Genomic DNA, 27,097 nt, shown 5'->3' on the forward strand with positions numbered 1-27,097 from the left:
AGGAAGGAAGGAAGGAAGGAAGGAAGGAAGGAAGGAAGGAAGGAAGGAAGGAAGGAAGGAAGGAAGGAAGGAAGGAAGGAAGGAAGGAAGGAAACAACCACCAAAACTATCAAGAGGTAACAAACAGGATTGTACTGAGAGAAAAGAAAAGAAAGGTAAAATGGAATAAATTATATCACCTAAAGAGTTAAGGGGGGTATTATAGTGGAGGGTCAAGCTAATATAATAAAAATAACGATCCTACCTAAATTAATTTACTTATTCAGTGCCATATCAAACTACAAAAAAGCTCTTTTATATAACTAGAAAAAATAACAAAATTAACCTGGAAGAACAAAAGATTGAGAATATCAAGGGAAGTAATTTTTAAAAATGTGAAGGATGGTGACCTAGCAATACCATATCTTAAACTGTACTATAAAGCAGTGATTATCAAAATGATCTTGTACTGGCAAGAAATAGAATGGTAAATAAATATTATTAAATGTTAAAAAAAAAAAGAAATAGAATGGTAGATCAATGGAATTAATTAGGGGTAAATGACCTCAGCAATCCCAAAGATCCAACCTTTTGCAATAAGAACTCACTCTTTGACAAAAACTGCTGAGAAAATTGGAAAACAGTATGGAAAAAAGTTTTGATTTAGAACAATATCTCACACCTTCTTGGTATACCAAGATACAGTCAAAATGGATATATAATTTAGACATAGTGATATTATAAATAAATTAAGAGAGCATAGAATAGTTGCCTGACATATCTGTAGAGAAGGGAAGAATTTATGATCAAATAAGAAATAGAGACCATTACAAGATGTAAAATTAATAGCTTGGATTATATCAAATTAAAAAGGTTTTGGTATAAACAAAACCAATGTAACCAATATTAGAAGGGAAACAACAAACTGGGAAAATTTTTTATAACAAATTTCTCTGATAAAGGTCTTATTTCTCAAATACATAAAGAACTAAGTCAAATTTATAAGAAGACAAGTCACTTCTCAATTGACAAATGGTCAAAGGGTATGAATAAGCAGTTTTCAGAAGAAATCAAAGTTCTCAATAGTCATGACAAAAATGTTCTTAATCACTCTTGATTAGAGAAATGCAAATTAAAATAATTCTGAGGTACTACGTCATACCTATCAAATTGGCCAATATGACAGTAAAGGAAAATGATAAATGTTGGAGGGGATGTGGTAAAATTGGGACATTAATGCTTTGCTGGTGAAATAGTGAATTGATCCAACCATTCCGGAGGACAATTTGGAATTATGCACCAAGGGTTATAAAAGTTTATCTAGTAATACCACTTCTAAGTCTGTATCCCACAGAGATAAAAAAAAAAAATGAGGGGAAGGACCTACTTGTGCAAAAATATTTATAGGTGCTCTTTTTGTGGTGGCAAAGAATTGGATATTAATTGAAGGAATGTCCCTCAATTTGAGAATGGATGAACAAATCCTGGTATATGTTTATGACAGAATACTATTGGGCTGTAAGAAATGATGAACAAGATGATTTCAGAAAGAGCTAGAAAGATCTACATAAACTGATACAGAGTGAAATGAATAGAAGCAGGAGAATATTGTACACAGTAAGAGCGATGTTGTGGAATATTCAACTGACAAAGACTTAGCTACTCCCAGAAATGCAATGATCCAGGACAATTCTGAGAAACTTATGACAAACAATGCTATTCACCTCTAGGGAAAATACTACTGGGGTTGGAATGCAGATCAAGGCATGCAATTTTTCACTTAAGTTTATTTAGGTTTTTGGTTTTATGTAATTATTCTCTTACAAAGACTTTGGTTTTATGTAATTATTCTCTTACAAAGATGAACAATGTGGAAGCATGTTTTCCATGAGATAGTACATGTATAACCCAGATCAAATTACTTGCCAGTTCTGGGAGGGAAGAGAAAAGAGAGGGAAGGGGACAATTTGGATCACATAACTTCAGAAAACTTGTTGAAATTTGATATTACATATAATTGGTAAAAATAAAATATCTTTATGACAAAAATAAAAAATAAATGTCACTTTTCAACAGCAAAAACACTATCAATTTCATTTTATTTTTCCTTTAAAATATTATTTGTTATGTAATACTGCTCTCTGGGAAGGGAGAGAAAGAGAAATGCTAGGAAAAATTCTATAGTAGAAATATCAATAAAAATCATCCTCTCACTTGACAATGTAATTATAATGAATCTACTTTAAACATAAAAATTCAGTGTTCAAGTATTTCATCAAATTTAAGAAATTCAAATCATCCTTCTTAAAATCAAGGGCAGTAACAACTAAAAATATTTTATATTTTATTGGGTCAAATTTATAATACCATAATTGTGCTCTTTAAAGTGCTATAAATAAACTTGTATGAGCTCCACAGTGTAAGCAATGTATATAAAGTACATTTATGATCATATTATAGAATGGTGTATATAAACCACTCTTTTATCACAGAAATTTTTTTTTGCTTAAATGGACAACTCAATTAGACTTAGGATTTATTTGATGCTTCGTCCTCTGACAGGTACACAAGCCCCAATCTCCCTATGGAAAGACAGCCTAGTAGGAAGGCACTAAATTAAAAAAAAAAAAAAAAAAAAAAAAAAAAAAAAACAACACAAGAACTGTTTAAATCTAGTGAGAACAAAACCTTATTAATTGGGTTCCCCTTAGGAAGCACCATGACAAACTTCTCCATATAAACATTATTTTTTAATCTATAGAGGCATCAGCCTTTTCTACTTTTTTTTGAAACATTAAACTAAGGAATTCCTCAAATACTCTTTCTCTTTAATAAAATATTTAGTGACACAAAGTCATGGCTAAGTAGAGCTATTACTAAGGTTCCAACAATAGGTCAAAAATTAGTTACAAAATGACCTTAAAATTGCATTTTTTCCAATCATGATAAATATACTTCAACTTTTTTCAAAGCATCATTTTTGGGGGTAACTGTTCAAAGGAAAAAAATACCCTCTTAGTTTGAAGAGAATTTTTTTTTTTTTTTTTATCCTGGGACTCCATTCTAGGAGCATAGGGCCACAACCAGTAGGCAATGGGTCACACTGTTGCTCAGGGTCACCCAGCTGGGAAGTGTCTGAGCCCGGACTTGAACCTAGGACCTTTCGTCTCTAGGCCTGGCTCTCAATCCACTGAGCTAGCCCAGCTGCCCCTACTTTAGGTTGCAGTTTCTTTAGCAGATGTAGTTTTTACAGGGTGGGGTTGCTAGCCCCACGCCCAACAACCCTCCTCCTTTTTCATCCAGGCTAGGGACCATCCTTGGCTCAGGAGTGGTAAGGGTAGGCAATAGGGGTCAAGTGACTTGCCCAAGGTCACACAGCTGGAAGTGTCCAAGGCCGGTCTTGAACCTAGGACCTCCAGTCTCTAGGCCTGGCTCTCAATCCACTGAGCCACCCAGCTGCCCCTTGAAGAGAAATGCTCTCTATTAAATATGGTATATGTATACCTAAGAGAAGCAAAAAAAAAAAAGGCAAAAGAATTATTCTATTTCTCACCTAAAACTGGTCATTATTATCCATAGTCTCATGTTTGTGCAGACATATGAAGGATATTTCCAAATAAGGGCAACATCATCCTTCTAGTCATTCCTTATCATTTTATAACCTCAATGTTATCCTTAACTCCTCACTCTGCCCCATACCACATACTCAGATGTCAAATCTTCACTATCTCTAGAATATAATTGCCTCTCCATTTATGCTCAGGCCTTCATCACTCTCACTCACAAAAACCTTCAAAATGGATTCCTAAATCAAGTCTCATCCCATTCCAACCCAACCCAAGTGATGCTCCTAAATTCTAGGTTTGTTCATATTATCCAATCAAATATAAATCCCTCTATTTGGCACCATTTAAAGTTCTTCACAACCTCTTTCTTTTACTTTATTTATTTTTTGTTTTTCCATTCACTTTTATTGATCTGTGTTTCTGTTTTTATAATACACATATTTTTTATAGATTACTCCCCTATTTAGTGAGAGGTCCCTTGCAACAAAAACAAGTTACAAACAGTTAAGTAAGACTAATACATTTTTAAATAACTAATACAGTTTTAATAATATCAGAAAGTACCTGCAAAATTTTACATCTGTAGCAGCCCCTATTTTTTTTTTAATTAGCAGAAATCTATTTTCTCTTTCTCTTAAATCCTCACTGGGAAAAAAAAAGGAAAAAAATTCTTAAAAGAAATATGCATAATTCTTTTGTATAAGTCCCTCAGGATTGTCCTGGACCAATGCATTGGTACTAGAAGTAAAGTCCATTACATTGGATCTTGGATCGTTAAAAAAAAAAAAAAAAAAAAAAAAAAAAAAAAAAAAGAAAGCTCTAATTTTTCCAGCAATTTATTCACTTATTTTCCTTTTTATTCATTTTTTTAAGACATACAAAACTAGGACACTTAAATCTCCTGTCATTATAGCATGTTATTGTCTATTCTTGTAGCCAAATTATTATTTCCTTTATAAATTATTATGCTAAGGCATTTCAAAACATCTTAATGTTAATATTAGTTTGTTTATTCTATGATTCCTTTCAGCATAATGCAGTTTCCTAGTTCATCCCTTTTTAAAACAATGTTTCACCTTATATGCTCACACCTACTTTTAAAATAAATTCTCTTGATGCATAATAATTTTTTTCTAGACTCTCATTTTCATTCTATGTATGTTTTTTAGGTGGGTTTCTTGATAGCAAGAGATTGTGAGGTTTTCTTTTCTTATTAGATCTGTCACTTTTTCATTTTATTGGCTTCCTAGATTACCATTCCCACTTAAAGTTATGAAATTTGAGTTTATATTTTCATCAATTTGTCTCTAATATTGTTTTCTAAATTAGGATTCCCTCCCTTTTTTCTATGTAACCACGATACAGTCTCTCCAGTCATTTTAGCTTAATCTATTTTAAGGTATCCTTATTCCCATTAGTTCTCTCTCCCCACCACCTTTAACTCACCCCTCATTCCCATTTCTTTATTTTATAATTTATTAGTTCCTTTTGCTTCCAAGTTTTATTTGCCTATTTAATTGTGCTTTCTTTCTCTCTCACTAAAGCAGCCAAGGACATTACTTCTTCCTCTTTTTCATCTTCATTAGCTTTTTAAATTTCTGTTTCTGTGTCTTTTTCTAAAAACAATTGTTCTCATTCTTTTCCCTCTCTATTTCAGACTTTTAATCTTGGATATGTGATCCTTATGTTTATTAGGTCCTTCTTTAGTCTCTATATTCTTAATGACATAAAATCTTCTAAAGTACCTACTTTGTATTCCTTCTAAAGATTTTTATGTTATTGTCTTGATTTTGTCTATTTTGTCCCAGTCCCTTTTTTTCTGCTGTGCATCACTCTTAGAAATACCAATTTCCAGAATGACAGAAAGGCAATTGCTCCATGGTATAGAACTTCCTTTGTCCGATTATACAGTTCATTATTAACCTTGGCATTCCCTTTGGTCATCATTTTGACCATTTGCCTTGAAATCTCTTCTCAGAGTCATATTCTCCCATTCTTCTGGATGTTAATAGCCACCAAAGTCTCTGACTCTCTTTCTAAGGCAAATGAGTTCTCTCTTAAGCACTCCTTTTCTGAATCCCTTGTCTTCCAACAGGTAACAGTGATGAAATCACAAATAATAATGCTTGAAGATCATACCCACTGTAAAGTTACCATCTACTTGTATAGTATCTCTCCCCTCCACAGATGCATTCTTCAGTAGTGACCCATCCCACTACAAAATAAGATTCCTCAGCCAGCCTTTTTTTCAATCCCTCCCTTTGCAACCTAGTCCATTATCCTGTAAGCACTCTTTCACCTGAGAGATTGTGGCATCTATTTTCCTTTACTGTTAGTCTTTGACCAGGTATAAGTATGTTACAAATTCCTCTCAATCTTCTTTGTCTTATGTTACTGTTTTGAAGATCTTGTCCTAGATTCCCTTTTTTGCAATGTACATCACTCTTAGAAATACCAATTTCTAGAATGATAGAAAGGCGATTGCTCCATGATATAGAACTTAGCTATTGTACATTAAATACTGATATACCCGGAGACAGGATTAAGATATATTTCAGGCTTGTTTCTTCACTTGCAGGGAACTTAGTGGGCTATGCGAATGCTAAGTGAGCACAACTTGGTGTTAAGATCACTGATCTTTTCTATTGTTAGTAAGTCAAATTTTTACTTTGTTACTATATGTACTCAAGAATATAAATTTCCCTGAGTACTTTGGCTGCATCCCATAAATTTTGATAGGATGTCTCATCATTGTCATTCTCTTCAAAGAAATTATTGTTTCTATGATTTGTTCTTTAACAGATTTTGAAGAATCATATTATTTAATTTCCAATTAATTTCTGATTTGCCTCTCTATGTACACTTACTAATTATTATTTTTATTGCATCATGATCTGAAAAGGTTGCATTTATTATTTCTGCTTTTCTGCATTTCTTTGCCCTGTTTTTAAGCCCTAGTACATGGTCAACCTTTGTGAATGTACCATGTACTGCTGAAAAAAAGATATATTCCTTTTTGTCCCTATTTATTTTTCTCCATATATCTATTAACTCCAATTCTTCTAAGATTTCATTCACATATCTTACCTCTTTCTTATTTATTCTTTGGTTTGATTTATCTAGATCTGGTAGAGGAAGGTTCAAGTCTCCCACTAGTATAGTTTTACTATTTATTTCCTCCTTAAGCTCCAATAGTTTCTCCTTTAAAAATTTCAATGCTATACCATTTGGTGCATACATGTTGAGTACTAATATTTCCTCATTGTCTATACTGCCTTTTTATACCTTGCCTATTTCTTTTAATCAGATTTATTTTTACTTTGGCTTTGTCAGATATCATGATTGCGACTCCTGCCTTCTTTTTCTCAATTGATGCCCAATAGATTTTGCTCCAGTCTTTTATCTTTACCCTGTGCGTCTACCTGCTTCATGTGTGTTTCTTGTAGACAACATATGGTAGGATTTTGGTTTCTAATCCACTCTATTTGCTTCCATTTTATGGGTGAGTTCATCCCATTCACATCCAGAATTATGATTACCACCTCTGTATACCCCAACATTTTGATGTCCTCTCCTAGTCCTGCTCTTTCTTCTTTCACTATTTCCTTCTACACCAGTGTTTTGCTTTTAACCAGTCCCCCTAATCTCCACCTTTATTTTACTTCCCTTTCTCCCCATTCTCTTCTTATTCCCCTCTTATTTTTCTTTAGGTTCCTTTTAAACTACGCCCCCACTCTACCTCCCTTGTATTGGTTCCCTCCCCACCAGTCTATTTGTTACCCTTCTACTTCTCTATAGGGCACAAATCAATTCTCTGCCCCAATGGATCTGATTGTTCTTCCCTCTTTGAGACAATCTCAATGCACTTAAGATTAAGTATTACCTGTCTACAATCTCTTGCACTTCCATTGTATTGGTCTTCTCCCCTGCTCCCCCCATGTCCTTCTTTTTGAAATATCAATTTACCCCATTTTGTCTCTTTTCCCATTTCTCTTAGTATTATCCTTTTTTTTACCTCTAGATTTATATATATTTATACATACATATACATATATATGTAGACATTTCATCCTACATAGTATGTCACTGTTCCCTCTAAATATATTTCTTCTAGCTACCCTGATGATAATAATTTTTAAGAGTTACCAATATCATCTTTTCTTATAGGAATACAAATCATTTTAATTTACTGGGTCCCTTAAAAAAAGTCCTCCCCCCCCCCTTAATTACCTTTTGGTGATTCTCTTGAGTTCTGTGTTGGGTTATCAAATTTTCTGTTTAAGTCAGGTCTTTTCTTTATGAATGCTTGGAAGTTTTCTATTTTATTAAAGGACCATGCTTTTCCCTGCAAGAATATAGTCAGTTTTGCTGGGTAGTTGATTCTTGGTTGTAGAGCCATTTCCCTTGCTTTCTGGAATATTATATTCCATGCCTTCTGGTCTTTCAGTGTAGATGCAGGCAGACCCTGTATTATCCTAATTGTGGTTCCATGATTATCTGAATAACTTCTTCTTAGCAGCTTGTAATATTTTTTCCTTGGTCTGGTAGTTCTTGAATTTGGCTTTAACATTCCTGGGCATTGTGAATTGGGAATTAAATGTAGGAGGGTAATCTGTGAATTCTTTCAATCTCCACTTTTCTCTCTTGTTTGAGAATGTTCAGGCAGTTTTCTTGGATGTAGAATGATGTCCAGGTTTTTCCTTTTGTCGTGATCTTCTAGTTGTCCAATAATTCTTAAGTTGTCTCTCCTGGATCTCTTTTCAAGACCTGTGGTTTTGTAAATGAGGTGTTTCATATTTTCGTCAATTTTTTCATTCTTTTGATTTTGTTTTAGAGATTCTTGCTGCCTTGTGAAGTCATTTGCTTCTAGTTTTTGAATTCTAATTATTAAAGACTGAATTTCATCCCTGGCTTTTTGGTCATCCTTTTCCTTCTTCTAGGTCATCTTTCACCTTCTTTGCCTCATTTTCAAGCTGGTCAATTCTGGATTTCAAGATACTATTTTCTGTTTCCAGATGACTTATTTTGCTTTTTAAGTTCTTTTCCCAATTGCCTTCAGTTTCTCGTTTTTTTGTTGTTTTTTTTTTTTTAATTAAAACCTTTACCTTCCGTCTTGGAATCAATTCTATATATTGGTTCCAAGGCAGAAAAGTGGTAAGGGCTAGGCAAAGGGGGTTAAGTGACTTGCCCAGGGTCACACAGCTGGGAAGTGTCTGAGGCCAGATTTGAACCTAGGACCACTCCTCTCTAGATCTGGCTCTCAATCCACTGAGATACCCAGCTGCTCCCCTCTTAATTGTTTTTTGAATTGTATTTTGAGTTCTTCTAGAGCCTGTGTCCAATTTGCTGGAGTTTCTGTGTTTTTTCTTGGTGTTCCTCTGTTCAATTTGCTCTTTGTTCATTACCTGGATAGAAGCTATCAACTGTAATTTCTTTTTTCTTTTTCTGTTGTTTACTCATATTTTTTCCTTCTTTCCCCACCGTCACTGGCTATAATCTTGCTCCTTTGATTATTTGCTCATTTGTGGGTTTGGGCTATTCTGTCCTGAAGGGGCTTCTTCCCTGCTCTGCTGATTGACTAGGTTAGGCTGATGGTATTAATGAGCCCTGAGGTCAGATCTTCCCCAGGGGACAGCAGAAGTTGAATGTGTAGGTGTTAACAGCTACTCTCAGTGCAGTCTATGGTGGAAGTGTGTACTGGAGCTTCCCTGCCCTCTGAAGACTTCTTATTTGCCCTATTGATAAGATTAAGCCAGGGAGGAGTTGATCTGCAGAGTTGAATATGCTTTGAGGCCAAAACCTCCAGAAGGGGGCGGGAAGGGGCCAAGATGGGTTTTTCTGGCTATGACTAGGCTGCCCTCTCTGCACTTCTTCTCCAGCTGCCTCACTGCCACCTGTATTCAACGCCCTGAGCCTGGCACAGTTGTGCCAGCAAGGCAATCCCTCCATACTAGAGCCTTTACCCACCCAGAAATTCCAGCCACCACTGGAGCCTCAACACTGGGACCTTCCTTCTTCCTTTCCCTTGAACCCAAGTTCAAAACTTCAGGCTTTTTTTGGCATACCTTTTAAGTTGAATCCAGCAGGAGGATCCCCTAGCTCTGTCATGTCATTAGATTTGGTTTTCTGTCCCCTCAAAGCACTTTGTTTTTCATTGGTGTGTAAAGGTTTTCAGAGGTCTGGACTTTTGCTGTGTCTAAGCCACCATCTTGACTCTGCCTCCCTTCAAGTTTTTACTTTGTTTGAGTTCTTAGTGTCCTACCTCAAAAAAGAGCTGACAATGCTTCATCTATGGCACATAATTTGTATCTTGGAGGGGTGTGGGAGGTTGTGATGATGAGGAAAAAATGTCTAGGTATTGCTTTTGTTGATCATGTGACTAGAAGTGGGCAAGAGTTTTTCATCTTTTTCATACTGTTATTTTTTTGTGGGGGGGAACTACGCATACTCTTGTGACAATCAGGTAACACCTATTTATGCCATCTCAAAATAATGTTTTTAAGTACATAAAATAAAATGCATTAAAAAAGATCATGAGAGATCAATTATACAGAAATAATCATATGAAAAACTTCTTTAAAGTTAAGGAACCCTAATGGGAAGATTCAGATCCTTCCATATGCCTCTGCTGCCTTCTCTCTCTACATTCATTTCTTAAACTCATTATCAGGGAAATAATCATTGCCTCTTCTGTGGCAGTAATTTCCAAAGCTAATTCTACAACCTTCTTACTGTTTCCACTTGAAAGTCGTCCTATGTCCTACTATGAAAATTCAACATAAAAACTGATCTCCTCTTGCCCAAACCAACTATTCAATTCTATAAATAATACCAACTTCTGGCATCATGGGTTTAAAAAGCTTTTATTAATAAATCTCTTATCTGTCCCTTTCTTGCATACAATCATCCCCAGAAGTTTCTTTCTCTAAAACCTCATAGGTTCATCTTCTTTCACACTTTCTCTTCTGTTCATGCCAAAACGATTCCTATCTAGACCATCATCATCTCTTTCCTATGATTATTAGGAAAATCATTAGGAAAAAATATCGAGAAGTAAATATTGATTTTTCAGTTTTCTTCAGGGTCTTTAGATAGAATCATAAAACTTAGAACTAGAAGGAACCTTAAAATGCATCTAATCTAACCTCATTAATCACTATATAAGAGACAGACCCTCATCCTCTCTCACTTAAACTAAGGTAATACCCTCTTAATAGGTTTCCCAGATTCTAGTCATTACATAATTTATAAGATCCCTCCTTTTTAGGTCTAAAATTCTCTGACTTAGGTCCCATAAAATGTTTATTTTTATGCATAAGCACTAATGGTATAAACCTTAATTGCTCAAAGATCTTAAATCATAAGCCCCCTTAAAAAAGACAGGAGGTCATATTTCTTTGCATACAAAGCACCAAGCAATTTTGTCTGCCAATTAAGTGTTGTTGTTTTTTTAAACCTTACCTTCCATCTTGGAATGGATAGTAAGGGCTAGGTCTGGGAAGCTAAGTGATTTGCCTAGGGTCACACACCTAGGAAGTATAAGAATGCAATGCTGCCAATCACTCCCCTTCTTACAGAAGTGTATGAGGTCAAATTTGAACCTAGATCTCCCATTTCTAGTTCTGGCTCTAGCCACCTAGCTGCCCTAAGATGGACTAGAGTTGCCACTTCCAATTATTTATTGATGAAAATGAAGCAATAGTCTGAGAAATGGTTATTTCTAAGGAATTATAATATATTTTAGTTTTTAAGAAAGTGGTATGCAGGTTACAATCCCATTTTAATTAATTTGAGGGGGCACTAACATTTCTTCATTAATTTTTTATTACTTTATGTAAAACTTATTGACAAAACATTCAAAAGAAATTTTCATAATGTCTCTTATTAAATTTATATTTAAAAAAGAAATCCTTTGGTATACATTATATTTATGAAAAAAAAATCTTGGGATTTGTGTATAAGTTTCCAAAAGATTTTTCCAGATTAGAACTGAAAGGAACTATTAAGCAGCAAGGTGGCACAGCGAGTGCTGGGCCTGGAGTCAGAAAGACCCGAGTTCCAATCTAGCCTCAGACCTTTATTTGTCACCCCTAGGCAAGTTGCTTAATCTCCTTCTGTCTCCGTTTCCCCAACTGTAAAATGAGAATAATAAAAGCACTTACCTCCCAGTTTTTATGAAATTCAAATAAGATAATAATTGAAAAGTGCTTAGCATAGTGCCCAACTACATAAAAATGTTAACTATTACTTTAATTATCAATATCTGTTTGAAATCTTACAAATCTAATAAGCATTACCTTAAAAAGAAAAGGAAAGAGTAGTCATGTATATTCAAATTAGTACAATAGAGAGTAGCTACAACATAAAAGAATAATAGGAAAACCCACAAATTTATAAGAATATTAAAAAAGAGGAAATAATAAAAACTCATGGCTTCTGGCATCTACTCACATAAGGTATGAGTGACAACGAAAATGAAGTAAAGATTCTAAGGAAAAGAGGCAAATTTGACTTCACTGACACTGTTGAGATTTGGTAGAATAAGATCCATTAATGGACTATGACTGGAAGAAACGCCTATGTCAAATTAGAATATTTAAAAAGGAAAAAGAGGGTGAGGGGGCAGCAGAACACCTCTTTTGCTCCAGATGTTTTTTCAGACTAATAGGACACTCAATATCAAAACTCTCTCCACCACTGTAGAGTGGCAACTCATCTTTAACTTATAATGTTATAATGAAAATTTGTATTCTAAATCTAGTTCTCGAGAATAAGGAGTCTAGTTACTGAATATCATTCTACTTTGAAATTTATGTTAAAGAAAAAGAAGAAAGTTGAAGAGAGTCTGATGAGCATCCTAGAAATAGGCGGCCAGATTTCAAAGGGAACATAGAAAGAATTAGAAATGAAATTCTTCTATCCCAATGAGGAAGACCTTCTGTCAAACAATTAAATTTTTTAAAAGACATATACAGAAAAGAGGTACGAGGGCAGGTAACAGTGTGACTAATATCATCATTCTATAGTTCTAGGAGAACAGGGTTAGGAATGCTAATGCTAAATATTAGCTGAGGCTAATGAGAAAAGATAAGAATAACAAAAATATTTTTAAACCACTGAAATAAAGAATTTTTCACCAAGTGAACTGAGCACTGAGGAACTTGTTCATACTTAACTTGACTGAAACTCAGAAACAAAGCTCAACTATATTGTCTGTCTTGTGATCTTCTTCTACATGATAGTAGAAAAATAGCAGAAAAGGGAAGAAGGTATGTTGTCTATAAACCTTCCTAGCTGTTGGTACGCTAAATATGAGATCTTTGTCAAATAACTAAACATTATTAGGACTGTATCATAATATTATACTGGACATATCAGAGGAACAGTATCATATAAATCTTGACATCTCGCTACAAATGAAAACAGAAGTGACAACTAAATGAAAGGAAAGCCAAACAAATGAATTGGTGTAATTGGTTCAATTGCATGTCGAAGGTCAAAATGAAGTCAACTCATATTCTGGTATTCTCAATATAATATAAATTCATTATTTTCATCTAGGGCTTTTTTTTTGCATATACCCATTACAAGACAATATAAGATTAACCAAATATTGCATGAAATAAACTACCACAAGGAAACAAAAATAGGTTTTAAAGTGTCTTAGTCGGAAAGCATCTGACTGATTTGCCAACCAGAGATAAGGCAGCTACTGGAAATATTAGTTTAGATTAAAAATTGTTTTGTAAAATTCTATAAAGATGGATTAGTGAGTGACTAGTGAATGGATAAAAAAGTTATATGTTTAGCACTTATGAAAGCACCACGCATACAAAAGAAATCAAGTCAGTGCCTTCAAGGAGCTTACATTCTACCAGGGTGAGATAACACATACAGGGGAAGATAGACAAGTAAAGAATTTTGACCTGGGGAGTACAAGAACAGAGAGTGGAGCCAAAGAATCCTTTTCAAATGCAGTTTTGATTTGGTTACTGTTCCCAGAGATAAGTAGTGGATATAAAGTAAGGACTACGTTCAGTCATATATAATAATTTGAGTAAATCTGTATTCACTCATCAACCAGGATAACAACCCCAAGGAATTGTTTCAAAGATGAGTAGATTATCTACTCCAGGATCTTAAGAGGCCTAGTATAGGATGTGCTTCTGATAGGAACAATATCCAGGCCCCCTTTCAAGTTAGTCTAATTCAGTGATGGGCAATCTTTTGAGACAATCTTTTGACAACCTTGGTGTGTCAAAATTCGCCAAAAAAATGAGCATAACTCAGGTGGTGTGTCACTTTGAGAAAAAAAAAACCCTAATTTCACAATATTTATGGTTTAAACAACAAAAATGTATACTTGTAATATATAATTGTATTTAATAAACCAAAATAGGTAAATTAATATAGGTAGAATTGTCATCTATAGTGCACAGAGTGTCTACACTACACTATAGCAAATGTTTCATCCTCAGGATGCAGTCTCATACTTCTCTGTATGCGGTCGCATGTCATCGAAAATGGCTACACATGTCAGTGCTTACACGCATGTCATAGGTTTGCCATCACCAGTCTAATTTTTCCTTAAAAAGTATTGGCTCAGAGAACTAAAAATTCAGGATGCTAATTTCCTGGTCATTAGAGAACAAAAGAGCAATGCGATGGCCTTTCTGATGCTTGGTTATTAGAAAATGAGGCACAACCCAGAAAAGGGAGATTCAGTAAACCCAAAGAGTCTTCCTCAATGCCTTTACTTATTTAATATCCATTTCCTGTCACATTTAAGTATCTCTTTTTACCTGGTGAATAGCCTATTAAAAGTTGTTCCTAACCGCTTGATTACATTCGATGGGGACATGATTAGGCATGTAGACTCTAAGTGATCACCCTAATATAAATACTAATAATATGGAAATAGGACTTGATCAATGACATGTAAAAAATTACTAGTTGGCTGGGGGGGGAGAGTTGAAGGGGAGGTAAAGAATATAAATCATGTAACCATGAAAAAATATTCTTAATTAATTAAATAAAACTTTTCAATTAAAAAAACAATATTAAGCCTAAACAATCAGCAAGTGGGCTTACTGAGTTAAGCCTAGCCCAGAACAGTATTGTCCCAAATGGGGAGAAGGAAACAAGCAGCAAAGCAGATGGCCAGATGTCAAAAGTCATGGGCTTTTTTGGTTGAAAGGCACAACTAACTGATGACAGTTCTACTGTATTCTTCCCTAGTTAGATCATATCCATTTCACCATACTCTGTTTTAGGAACCACATTCTAAGAAGGATACTAATAAGCTAGAAAATGTCCACAGGACTCTTGAAAAGTGGCAAAGGAGAAAAGGAAAGTCATTGGATTTGGGCTTCTTGGTCAAAAAAGGCAAATTTGTCTTTGCTGTAAATAAAGTCTTCTTAACAATATGAGCTATCCAAAAGTGAGAGTTTTATATCTATGAGTTTTGCCACTTTTAAGGTCTCTAAGCAAAGGGTGAATAATTATTTATAAAAATATCTGTACATATATGTATTATACATACATGTATGTCAGATATGTTGCAAAATACATTCTTTTCCAGGTAAGAAAACTTGGCCTCTATACTATCTTTCAACTCGAATACTCTATAATCTTATGGTGCCAAAGAGAATTGTAAAATATTTGACAAATTTCCTTTTGTAGAGATTACTCAAAAAGTTAAATACACACAAAGTTCTTGACTAAATCTGCTTAAATGCAAGAAAATTTTTTCTCCTCAATAGAAATAATAACCATGACTATCGGTAGTACTAAGGATTATTCCAGATACCTTGAAAAGCAATTTGAAATTATGACAATAAAAATGACAACTATGCCAAGAAAATGGACTCAGATCACTACTAGGCATATTCTCTATGGAGGTCTAAGATAAAAAGGTCCCATGTACACCAAAATATTTATTGTAGCACATTTTACAATAGTAAATGGTTGGAGAAAAAGTAGACACTTACTGATTGAACAGAATAGCTATAAATGGTTTTGTTGCATATGTGTATGTGTGTGTCATGTACATGTAACTTCAGAGCCAGAAAGCCTGACGTACATGATCCTGGGCAAATCACTTTGCCTCTCAGTGCCTAAGGGCTCTATAAATGGCAAATACAGTCAACATGCATTGGAACAATATATAAGTTCCCTATACCAATTAAATCATAGGACCAATGAAGGGAAATAAAGCAAGCAGAACAAGGTAAACAAGGTACACAATGATAATATAAATGCAAAGAATAACAGCAACAAAAAACCAAAACCAATTATATAACTATAAAGATAAAGCTTGAACCCAAGAAAGAGGTAAGAAAAATCACTTTCTTTTCTTCTTAGAAATGGGGGGGGGGGGGGGGGGGGGACTGTTTGAACACATGGGTTGAGGCGGACATGATTGGGGATGTAGACTCGAAACTACCACACCAATGTAACTAACAACAATTTGGAAATAAGTCTTGATCAGTGACACAAGTTAAAACCAGTGGAAATGCGCGACGGCTATGGGGGGGGGGGAGATTGGGGGGTGAAGGGTAAAGTAAGAGCATGAATCATGTAACCATGTTAACTTTTCTAAAAAATAAATATTAAAAAGAAAAAAAAAGAAAAGAAAGAAATGGGGGGAGAGGGGGAAAGCCACCTAGGCAGCTACATAGCTCAGTGGATTGAGAGCCACACCTGGAGATAGGAGGTCCTAAATTCAAATATAACCTCAGGCACTTCCTAGCTATGTGACCCTGGGCAAAAGTAACCCGCCATTGCCTAGTCCTTACAGCTCTTCTGCCTGGGAACCAATACTCAGTAGTGATTCCAAGACGGAAGTGAGGGTTTTTTAAATAAGAAAGAATGAAAGAAATATAAGAAACTATACATGTGGAATACCACCTCCACTGTGGGATTTATTCTTTGTCTTAAGGATAACTCTCTGGTAAGGTAAGGGATGTTCAGAGAGTGAAGGTGACATAAAAAAAGATAACCAAAAAGTTGTTTTTTTTTAAATCCTTAACTTCTGCATATTGGCTCATAGGTGGAAGAGTGGTCAGGGTGAGCAATGGGGGTCAAGAGACTTGCCCAGGGTCACACCGCTGAGAAGTGTCTGAGGCTGGATTTGAACCTAGGACCTCCTGTCTCTAGGCCTGACTCTCAATCCACTGAACTACCCAGCTGCCCCAACCAAAAAGATTTTAAAGAAAAGAAAACATTTATTTTTAAATATTATTTATTATAAAATTATAAAAGCTTTTAGAGAGCTTTTAAAAAGTAGCTTGTATGAGGGGCAGCGAGGTGGTTCAGTGAATAGAGCACCAGTCATGGAGACAGGAGGTCCTGAGTTCAAACCTAACTTCAGATACTTTCTAACTATGTGACCCTGGGCAAGTCAGTTAATTCCAACTGCCTACCCCTTATCACTCTTCTATCTTAGAACCAATACTTAGTATTGCTTCTGAGATGGAAGATATGGGTTTAAAAAAAATAAATTAAATTAATAGTTTATACCACAAAAAAGCTAAAGCGTACAACATGCAACCAGTAGTACCCTAATTAGAGATTTGACACTTGGGCTGGGAGTAGAGAAGGGCACTGCCAAGTTAGGCAACACTTGTCTGGCCCCATTCATCTTTCCTCTCTCCTACCATAGCTCTTCAAAGTATTGATTTACTAACAGTAGTAATTTATACTTTTTAGGCTTCTGTAAGTTGCAAAAAGAAAGAGCATTTTTTGTAGGTTTCAATTTACGAGCAGAGGCTACTATACCTAAAAATATTAAAATTTACTTTAAAAAACATAACCTAAAACTTGAAAGGAAAAATCTTTGGGTTTTAGAACAAATGCTAATAACAAATACCACCTTTCAATCAGGATTGACAACACACTGATAAACTTTACAGAGGCTTCTTACTATCTCAGTTTAATGATACTACTTCAAGTTTAAATTGTCTAAATTACTCAATAAAGATAAAGAAGTCATGTTCTGTAACTTACTTTTCAGAAAATGGGATAAAATTAGTTACCAGAAAAACAAAAATTAAGTACTTATGTAATTTCATTTTGTAAGTCAAAATGAGTTTGTAAAAGTACTTGATAATATTACATTGAATTAAGCAACTTTGTTTATAATGTGGATAATTACCCAAATTTTACTACTGAAAAATTAACTAAAATTTCCTTTCCTCTTTAAAAAAAAAAGCTGCAGGGAAATTAGAATTAGAACTCAAGTTCTCTTCTTGCTTCACAGGGTCAGACTAACGTTTAATTAACTATTTTATCCACACACCACCTCCACTTATGTCAAAATACATATGTGAAAATCTAATATCAGCGTGTATCAAGTTTCTTGATGTTTGTCTTGTTGAGATACTAAATTTGTTAAATTAAGTAATTTGTTGTTAAATCTTTTTTTCAGTTATGTTCCATTCTTAATCACCCCAATATGGGGTTTTCTTGGTCAAGACCCTAGAATGGGTTTGCCATTTCTTTCTCAAGCTCATTTTACAGATGAGGAAACTGCGGGAACTCCTGAGTTTTGTGACTTGCCCACAGTCACACAGCTGGTAAGTGTGTGAGGCCAAATTTGAATTCAGGAAGATGAGTCTTAATATCTCCAGGACTGACATTTTTCCACTTCACTACCTATCTACCCCAATAAATATAAAGTGCTTTAAAAACCTCCATAACTATATTCACTACATAAATGTCAAATATTGAATGTATTTTATTTTACATAAAATATTTTCAAATATTTTTGTAAATTAGCTTAATCACTGCATTCCTATCATTTTACTTTCATAGTAATGTTAGGAAAGTTTGGATAATGGCTTGAATTTTTTTTCTCCTTTTCCAAAGTATTACTTACTTAATTAGTCTTGTGGTCCATAAACTTCAAGTGTCATAGAAGCAGAAAAAAGAATTAGGAGGACAGTTTTTAAATCACTTTATCTAACCTCATTAACTTGCCACATTTTCCACTTTCATAGGAAATTTACTGTTGATTTAAGAGGTGGGGAGTGAGGTATTCTCCCAATTAACTTGTCATTAATTTCTGAAAAATCTCTAATTAGAAACTTATACACCAAAGAAACACATCTTCAAAAGAAAATCGATTCTTTCAGTTTATTTTTATTTACTTTACTATATTTGAAGAGGGTCAATTTCGAAACCTGCCGATTTTAAAACACCACACATATTGAGCGCCTCATAGCTACAACAGGACTTCCCAGGCAACGAGTACTAAATAAAAACGAAACAATTTAAAACTGACAAGACAAAAATCAACCCCAACAGATTAAGAAGGATCCCAGCACTTTCGAGTTTCATTTTGATTTTCAAAGAATAAATAAATAAATGAATGAATGAATGAATGAATGAATGAATGAATAAAACAAATAAACGAATGAATGAATGAATAAGGCCACTATCGATTAAGTTCCTTCCCTTAAACCCCTCAGAAATGGGACACTACTAAAACCATAAAGATCTTGGCATAGGTGCAAGCGGCATTATGTTCGATCCCTAGGCTAACTGCCTCCAGAGTCGACAAAGAGCAATCACATGGAATTCAGGAAACTGGGTTCTTTAATCCCTATTAATAAATCCAGAAACGATTTGTCACTTATACTTATGGGAGTAAAACATACAAGTTCTCAGACTGGGTAGAAGAGGGCCATCACTAGTAGAGTGAAACAAGGAAAACTGCACCTTTTCCTGGCACTTAAGTGCAGCACTGAGATACAGTTTGGTGCTTTTCTCCCTCCCATCTCTTTTTCGGTGTACCCTCAGAGGCGAATATAGACGTCCGGTTTGCGTCAAGCTCAAGGCAAAGCCCCAAATGGCTGGTTTCAGTCCCACGGTTGCCAACCGCTATTCCCAAAACATATATGCACATCTACCCCTTCCCGGTGCATCCTCTCCCTCCAACTTCTTCCTTACCTGCTGGAATGCGCCTTCCCGGCGAGGGTTCTTGGGGTGATCGAAATGGCCTCGGTCCAGCATCAGGTACAAGGAGAAGATCACCACGCAAAAGATCGCACTGCCAAAAACGGTGAACTGACGGCTCAACTTCATTTTCCAAGAAAAGAGATGCAGAGTCTGAAGATCGACAAATCCCGCTCTTCCTTCCCCCAGCACAGCACAGGGAAAACTGAAACGTTCAAGCAGTACCCCCAGCCTTCCTCACGTCCAGCTGCTCCCTCCACGACGGTGCCTGTTCGAGCCGCCAGGGATCAAGGATCAAGGTCCGCCTGCCTTTGGCGCAAATCCCGCTAACGCCCCTTTCCCCTTCTCAGTCAACTTCCCTCCTCCCTTCCGAGGCCGCGCAGGGAAGGGGAAACCGCTGGATTCAGGCGTTCGGGGGCTGGGACCGAAGCGGGCGAAGGGTAGAGCGAAGAAAGGAGACGTGGGGGGGGGGGGGGGGGGCGGACTTCCTGCTCTAGGGACCCGTCGAAATCGGAAGGAAAAGTTTTCGTGACCCTGGCCCAGCGGGGCTGGGGGTGAGTGGTTTCCCACTGCCCCCAGGGGCGGAGCCACTCCGGGAAGAGGAAGGTAAGGAAGCGGACTCACAACCCGAGGGCTCCCAGCCCCGAGGACCCCACCCTCGCCCGCGCCGCCCCCTCCCGCACTTCTTCCTGCCCCGGCCCGAGCTCAGGGAGGTGGAGCCTTCAGCCTACACGAAGACGCCGGCCTGAGCTGGCCAGAGCAAGACCCCCGGCGGCCGATTCTCTCCCGCCCCCCCCCTTTCCTCTTTCTCCCGCGTGAATGGAGAGGTGGAGGGGGGCGGGGGCCCCGCCGAGACAGAAGGCGGGGGAAGGGGAACAGGAGAAGGTGGTGGTGATGGTGGTGGTCCCGGCGTGACCCTCCCGCGGAGAAGCCCACTGCCGCAATAAGCCGCCCCCACTGAGGTCTCCAAGAGCCCCGGAAGGAGCCCCGCGTCGTAAGGCGCGAAAGCCCCGCAGCAGACACGGGGGAGCGCGGAGATGGATGGCAGTGGCAGTAGCGGCGGTTCCTCCAGCAGAACCAGCCGTGACAGCTGGTTCAGGCAGTTCCAGAGGCTGAGAGGCCAGCAACGCGTCCCGCCCCCTTCCCCTACGCACGGGGAAGAAATGGGAAAGGACCCCGCCCCGCAGAGACCAATCAGAGCCCGCCGCTGGCCCTAGCTCTGCCTCCTCCTCCCCTTCCCCTTCTCCCTACCCCCCACTGTTCCCTTCCCCCCCACACACACCTACTCCCTCCCTCAACGTGTTCCCCTAGCAAAGCACTGACTTTCGGGGCGACTTCTGATGGCCTTTGTGGTGGAAAAAGGAAACGTAGCGGAAGGCTTAGAGAATGCCCTTGCTGCAGCTGCCGCTCTTCTGGTCCCTTACGTTCCCTGCCCGGGTTTCTGACCTTGATTTTTAGGGCCTGCTTGCTCATTGAAAGGGAACTTGCTGATGAGAGTGGGGGTTAAAGAAGGAAGGAGTCGGGAGATTCTTTCTGTAGAGAAATTCATTGATCTTTTCTCCACCAGGGTATGACTTGCCATCGCTAAGCACGTCACCAATACACTTGCAGCAAAGAGAGGAAGGGATTTGAGCAAACAAAAGGATTCCCCACCATCACCTCCATCAACACTCATATCTGCTACATCTTTATAAAAAACATATTCCAGATGCTGGAACTGAGCCTAGTTGCACGTGCAGCTTCTTAAAGATGCACGAAGGAATGGCTACCAGGGACCATTCCTTCTGTGAATCAGAATGAAACTATGCCCCAGATTTTTTGTCTGTTAGAAAATATTTCATGTTATTGCCCCTCTAGCAGGATCAGGATCATACCTTACAGAATTACAAAATTAACTCGGATATTAAGAACCAAATCTCAAGGGAATGCCCTTCATGCCAAAAAACTAAATTGCTTAGATGAATATATACATACCCTTGTAACTATCTACAGTGCTTCCCAAAAGAAATTTTCTTCTTTTATTAAAAAAGTGACATTAAAATACAGTTTAAATAATTGGGGGGCGGAGTTTTCAACTAATCTACTTGAAGCAACACCCAGTCTCACAGTTTTTTTAACCTACGCTATTATTTCATAGTGTCAGGAATTTCTGGTGGAAAAAAAAAGTCTCCTACTTAAGCAGATCTGCAATTACTCAACAAATTTTTGCGTAAAAGTTGACTTGCCCATGTTGAAAAGGAAAACTTGAACCTAAGTTTTCCTGACTATAAGGCAGATCTCTCCACTATGCTATGTAACTTTTCAGGATTAGTCATTCAAAGTTCATTAATCGCCATCAAAAACACAAGGAAATAGATACCAAGGACAAAGGACTTAGTGGACCAATTTGATGGGGCAGAATTTAGTTAAGGCAATTATTGCGTGTTTCAAGGTTATGAAAACTAATAAATGTTTGAAGATATTAGGGAAACACCTAGGGAAGGGGAAGAGAAGAAATTGGGGGGGAGAAGCAATGCAAGAAAATTAAGAAAGAAAAGTCAATCAACTGTTAAAAAGAGATCCCAAAACTGAAGAAAATAATTCATAAATTAGAATTGGGCAAGGGGAAGCTGCTAAAGTCTTAAGACAACAAGAAATAATAAAACCACATTTAAAAGAATGAAAAATATAAGAGAATAGGAAACATCTGATTGTAAAAGCAACTGACCTGGAAAACATATAGAAAATAGACAATATAAGAATTCTTTGACTACTTGAAAGTTATATTTTTTTTTCAAAAGTTTAAATACTATGCTTCAAGAAATTAATTTTTAATTGCCCTGAAGGGAGCCAAGATGGTAAAGTAGAGGCATAGATAGCTTGAACCTCTCTGAGACTCCTCTCCAACCAACCTTCAAAATGAATACAGAAGGGGCAGAATCAACAAGAAGACTCGGTGAAGCAATTTTCCTGCAAAAGACAACTTGGAAGGTAGGCAGAAAATGTCTGTTTTACTGGGATGACTGGGGAGTACAGCCTGCAGCAAAACCATACCAAGGAACACTAGTGCAAGACAATAGCAAGCCTCCCCTCAGCTTCCCACAGCTCAGTGTTCTCAACCTGGGCCCAAGCCAGCATAAAAACCATGCCTAAGCCAACAGCAGAGCAACCTCCATGCCCACCCTTTGAAGTTCCAAGCACCTGCACAAGCCCAGTGCTTAGGAGTCCCCAAGTCCCAGTGCAGCACAGTCCACAGTGCGACTGACTGGTGCAAGGCTAAGAGGACACCTGGAGCCCTTGTCCCAGCCCAAGGTAAGGCATCAGGCTCCAATACAAGGTACCTCAGAGTGCCCTGGACCTCACAAGGCATCTGCATGCCCTAGTGGAGCCTGAATCAGCAGTGGGAGGCAGCTTCCAAAGCTCTCAAACTAAAGGCCATCATACCACTTTGGAAGAATAGAAACCTACGAATAGCCAAACCTAGAGTTAAGGGTACTAGCAAGGAAAAACTGAAGTTTAAAAGAGTGTCATGTATACCCTAAGAACAGAGCTCACATTTAAAATAAAAGTAAAGATCAAGAAAAAGACTAACCAAATCAACCAAAAAATAAACAAGAAAAAAGTTGTGAGTAAATGGAATTTTAGAAAATTAATTGAAATGCTTCCTGCTTACCTTGAAAATCTACACTGAGCAATAATTGCAGTGTGGATATCAAGAATGAAGAACCACCTAAGATTAATATTACTATATTACTAAGTTTTTTATACTGTTTGGGGTGAATAAAGGATGTCTTAAATTAATGCAGTTTTCACTGGACAAGTTGAATTGATGTGTATGTCCCAACAACTAATTTAAGATGTGTAGAATATTTTAATATATAACTTTTGTAAAGGATTGGGATTTTTATACTACACTATTTGTATTTGTAATGAATATGCTTTACCAAGTTTTTCCTGAAGAAATATGCAGAATCTTCAACACTTCACATGAGAGGCCCTGAACTCTTAAGTCAAAATAAATGTACTACTCTTGTGTTAGGTAAGCTTGGCCTCTTTTTGGAGGGGACAGGAGTGTAAAATGAGATATATGAATTTTTAGATCCGTATCTTAAAAACAGTGTTTACAACGAGCCTCTCCTACCTGCCAACTCTGCCCCTTCCTAGATCCAAAAGCTGCCAGTGGCCACATTTATTTAACCTGCATATATTGCTTTCGGCATACACTTGCTTTTTGTACTGGCAGAAGTTTAACTTACCTCATTATTATGTTCCTAATCATTTTTGTATGGCTATGGATTTCTGAAGAAAAACTGAATCATAATAGAAAGGAATATGCTTTTTTTTCCCCAGGTACATGGCACCTACACAAAAACTCACCATGTATTAGGACATAAAAATCTCAGATCAAATACAGAAAAAACAGAAATGATAAATGCATCCTTTTCAGGATTGCAATAAAAAAGTGCAGTTAGTAACGGGCCATAGAATGACAAATTAAAAATTAATTTGAAACAAAATAATCTAATTCCAAAAAAAGTAGGTCAAAAAACAAATCATAGAAGCAATCAATAATTTCATTAAAGAGAATGACAACAGCAAGACATCATACCAAAATATATGGGATGCAGTCAAAGCAATAGTTAGAAGAAAAATTATTTCTCTAAACACATATCAAAAACATAGAGAAAAAGCAGATCAGTGAATTGGGTGTGTAACTAAAAAATCTAGAAAAAGACAAATTAAAAGTCCCCATTTAAAGACCAAATTGGAAATCCTAAAAAATTAAAGGAGAAATTAATAAAATCAAAAGTAAGAAAACCATTGAACTAATAAATAAGACTAGGAGTTAGTTTGGGGTGTGTATGACTAGAGTATTATTTAATATGAATATAAAAAGGAAAGAAGAAAATCTAACAGTATCAAAAATGAAAAGGGTGAATTTACCACCATTGAAGAGGAAGTTAAAGCAATCCTTAGGAGCTATTTTGCCCAATTAATATACCAATAAATCTGACAATCTTAACAAAATAGATGCGTATTTACAAAAAATATAAATTGCTCAGCTTAACAAAAGAAAAAATAGAATACTTCAATATTCCTATCTCTGAAAAAAAATTGAAGACAGGACGAATGAATTCCCTAAGAAAAAAATTCCCTGGGCCAGATGGATTCACAAGTGAATTCTATTAAACATTTAAAGAACAATTAATCCCAGTATAGACTATTTGGGAAAACAGTCAAAGAATGAATTCTACCAAATTCCTTTTATGGCACAAATATGGTGTTGATACCTAGGCCACAAAGAGGAAAAACAGAGAAAGAAAATATTAGGCCAATTTCATTAATGAATGCAGAAATTTTAAATAAAATGCTAGCAAGAAGACTACAGCAATATATCACAATGTTCATTCTCTATGACCCGGTGTAATTTATACCAAAAATGCTGGGCTGGTTTCATATTGGAAAACCATTAGCGTAATGGTTCATATCAATAAAAAATTAACATAAATCACAGGATTATCTCAATAGATGGAGAAAAAGCCTTTGGCAAAATATAACACCCATTCCTATTAAAAACACTAGAAATCATAGGAATAGATGGGCCTTTCTGATCTTAAACCACAGCAAGAATTATCTGTAATAGAAATAAGATAGAAGCCTTCCCAATAAGATGAGTGAACATTATTATTTAATATTGTTCTAGAAATACTAGCTTTAGCCTTAAGAGAACAAAAAGAAATTAAAATAGGGTATGAGGACACTAAACCATTACTCTTTACAGATGATATGATATTTACTTGGCCTACCCATGAACAAGTTTACAATTTGATCTTGGCTTCACTGGTTTTGATTGTACAAAACCCTTTTAATTTAATATAATCAAAATTATTTATTTTACATCTCATAATGTTCTCTATCTCTTGTTTGGTCATAAATTCTTCCCTTCTCCATAGATCTGACAAGTAAACTTGCCCACACTCCCCTAATTTGCTTATGGCATCTTTTTATGTCTAAATCAGGTACTCATTTTGACTTGATCTTGGTATACAATGGTGTTCATATAATTCCTGTGTTTCTCTTGGCAAGTAGGCTCCCAAAAAATAGACTATTTTCTATTGTTTACAGTTATTTTAAATGGAATTTCTCTTTCAACCTCTTGCTGCTAAACTTTGTTGGTAATACATATATGTGCTGATAATTCGCATAAGTTTATTTTGTATCCTGAAACTGTACTAATATAATTATTGACCTTTTGTTCTTTCAAATGAATTTTGTTATTTTTTTCTAGTCTTATAAAATAATTTTTGTCCATTTGATTGGTATGGTACTGAATAAGTAAACTAATTTAGGTAGAATTGTCATTTTTATTACATTCACTTGGCCTACCCATGAGCCATTAACATTTGTCTATAAGAAAAAACTAGGGAAAAATTTATAGAAAATTTCTCTGATAAAGATCTCATTTCTCAAATATATGGAGAACTGAGTCAAATTTATAACATCACAAGTCATTCCCCAATTGACAAATGGTCAAAGGATCTGAACAAGTAGTTTTCAGATGAAGATATCAAAGCTATTAATAACTATATGAAAAAATGTTCTAAATCACTCTTGATTAGAAAAATGCAAATTAAAACAACTCCGAGGTAATACCTCACATATATCAGATTGGTCAATATGACAATAAAACTAAATTATAAATTTTGGAGGTAATGTTGCAAAATCAGGATACTAATGCATTGTTGGTAAAGTTTTGAACTGATCCAATCATTCTAGAGGGAAATTCCCAAAAAGCTTTTTTAAAAGGTGGGGGAGACCTACTTGTTCAAAAATATAGCTGCTTTTTTAGGGATAACAAGGAATTGAAAATTTGGGAGATACCCATCAATAATTGGGGAATGCCCGAACAATGGTAAATGTTGATGATGGAATACTATTGTGCTATAAGAAATGATAAACAGAATGATTTCAGAAAAAGCTGAAAAGACCTAAGTGAACTGATGCAAAGTGAAATAAGTACAACCAGGAAAACATCGTATTTAATAATCACAATAATATATGATGATCAAGTCTGAAAAATTTTGCTTTTCTCAGCTATGCAATGATCTAGGGAAATTCTGAAGAATGTATACCAAAGAGTGCTATCCACATACAGAGAAAGAACTCTCAAAGTTGAAATACAGATCAAAAAGCATGCTGTTTTTTCACTTTAGTTTATTTGTGTTTTTATTTTATATGAGTATTCTCTCACAACAGTGACTAATATAGAAATGTTTTCATGATAATACATGTCTAACTCAGATGAAATTATTTACCATCTCTGGGACTGAGGAGGGGAAGAAAGAGGGAGAGAATCTGGATCTTATAATCTCAGAAAATGTTATATTAAAATTTTTTATAAAAAAAGCTTAAAGAAAGAATGCAGTATTTCAAAGAGCAAAAGAACTGAATTTATAACCAAGAATAACATACCTAGCAATGCTGAGTGTCATCATGCAAGAAAAAAAAATTTTTTTTATTTAATGGAATAAAAGACTTTTAAATATTCTTAAAGAAAAGACCAGAACTTAATGGAAAATTTGATCTATAAAAATAAAAAATAAAAACAGAAGATA

General features: G+C 36.1%; 1 protein-coding gene across 1 annotated transcript in view; it reads right to left on the minus strand.

The window, feature by feature from the left end:
* MAN2A1 (mannosidase alpha class 2A member 1) overlaps positions 1-19,683 on the minus strand; it is a 220,328-nt gene extending 200,645 nt beyond the window's left edge. Inside the window, 1 exon segment of the mRNA XM_044662477.1 lies at positions 19,497-19,683. Coding sequence (XP_044518412.1) covers positions 19,497-19,631 — 135 coding nt within the window. The 5' untranslated portion in view covers positions 19,632-19,683.
* Positions 19,684-27,097: the final 7,414 nt, after the last annotated feature.

The sequence above is a fragment of the Gracilinanus agilis genome, chromosome 1, assembly GCF_016433145.1.
Source record: "Gracilinanus agilis isolate LMUSP501 chromosome 1, AgileGrace, whole genome shotgun sequence".
NCBI classification, from domain to species: Eukaryota; Metazoa; Chordata; class Mammalia; order Didelphimorphia; family Didelphidae; genus Gracilinanus; species Gracilinanus agilis.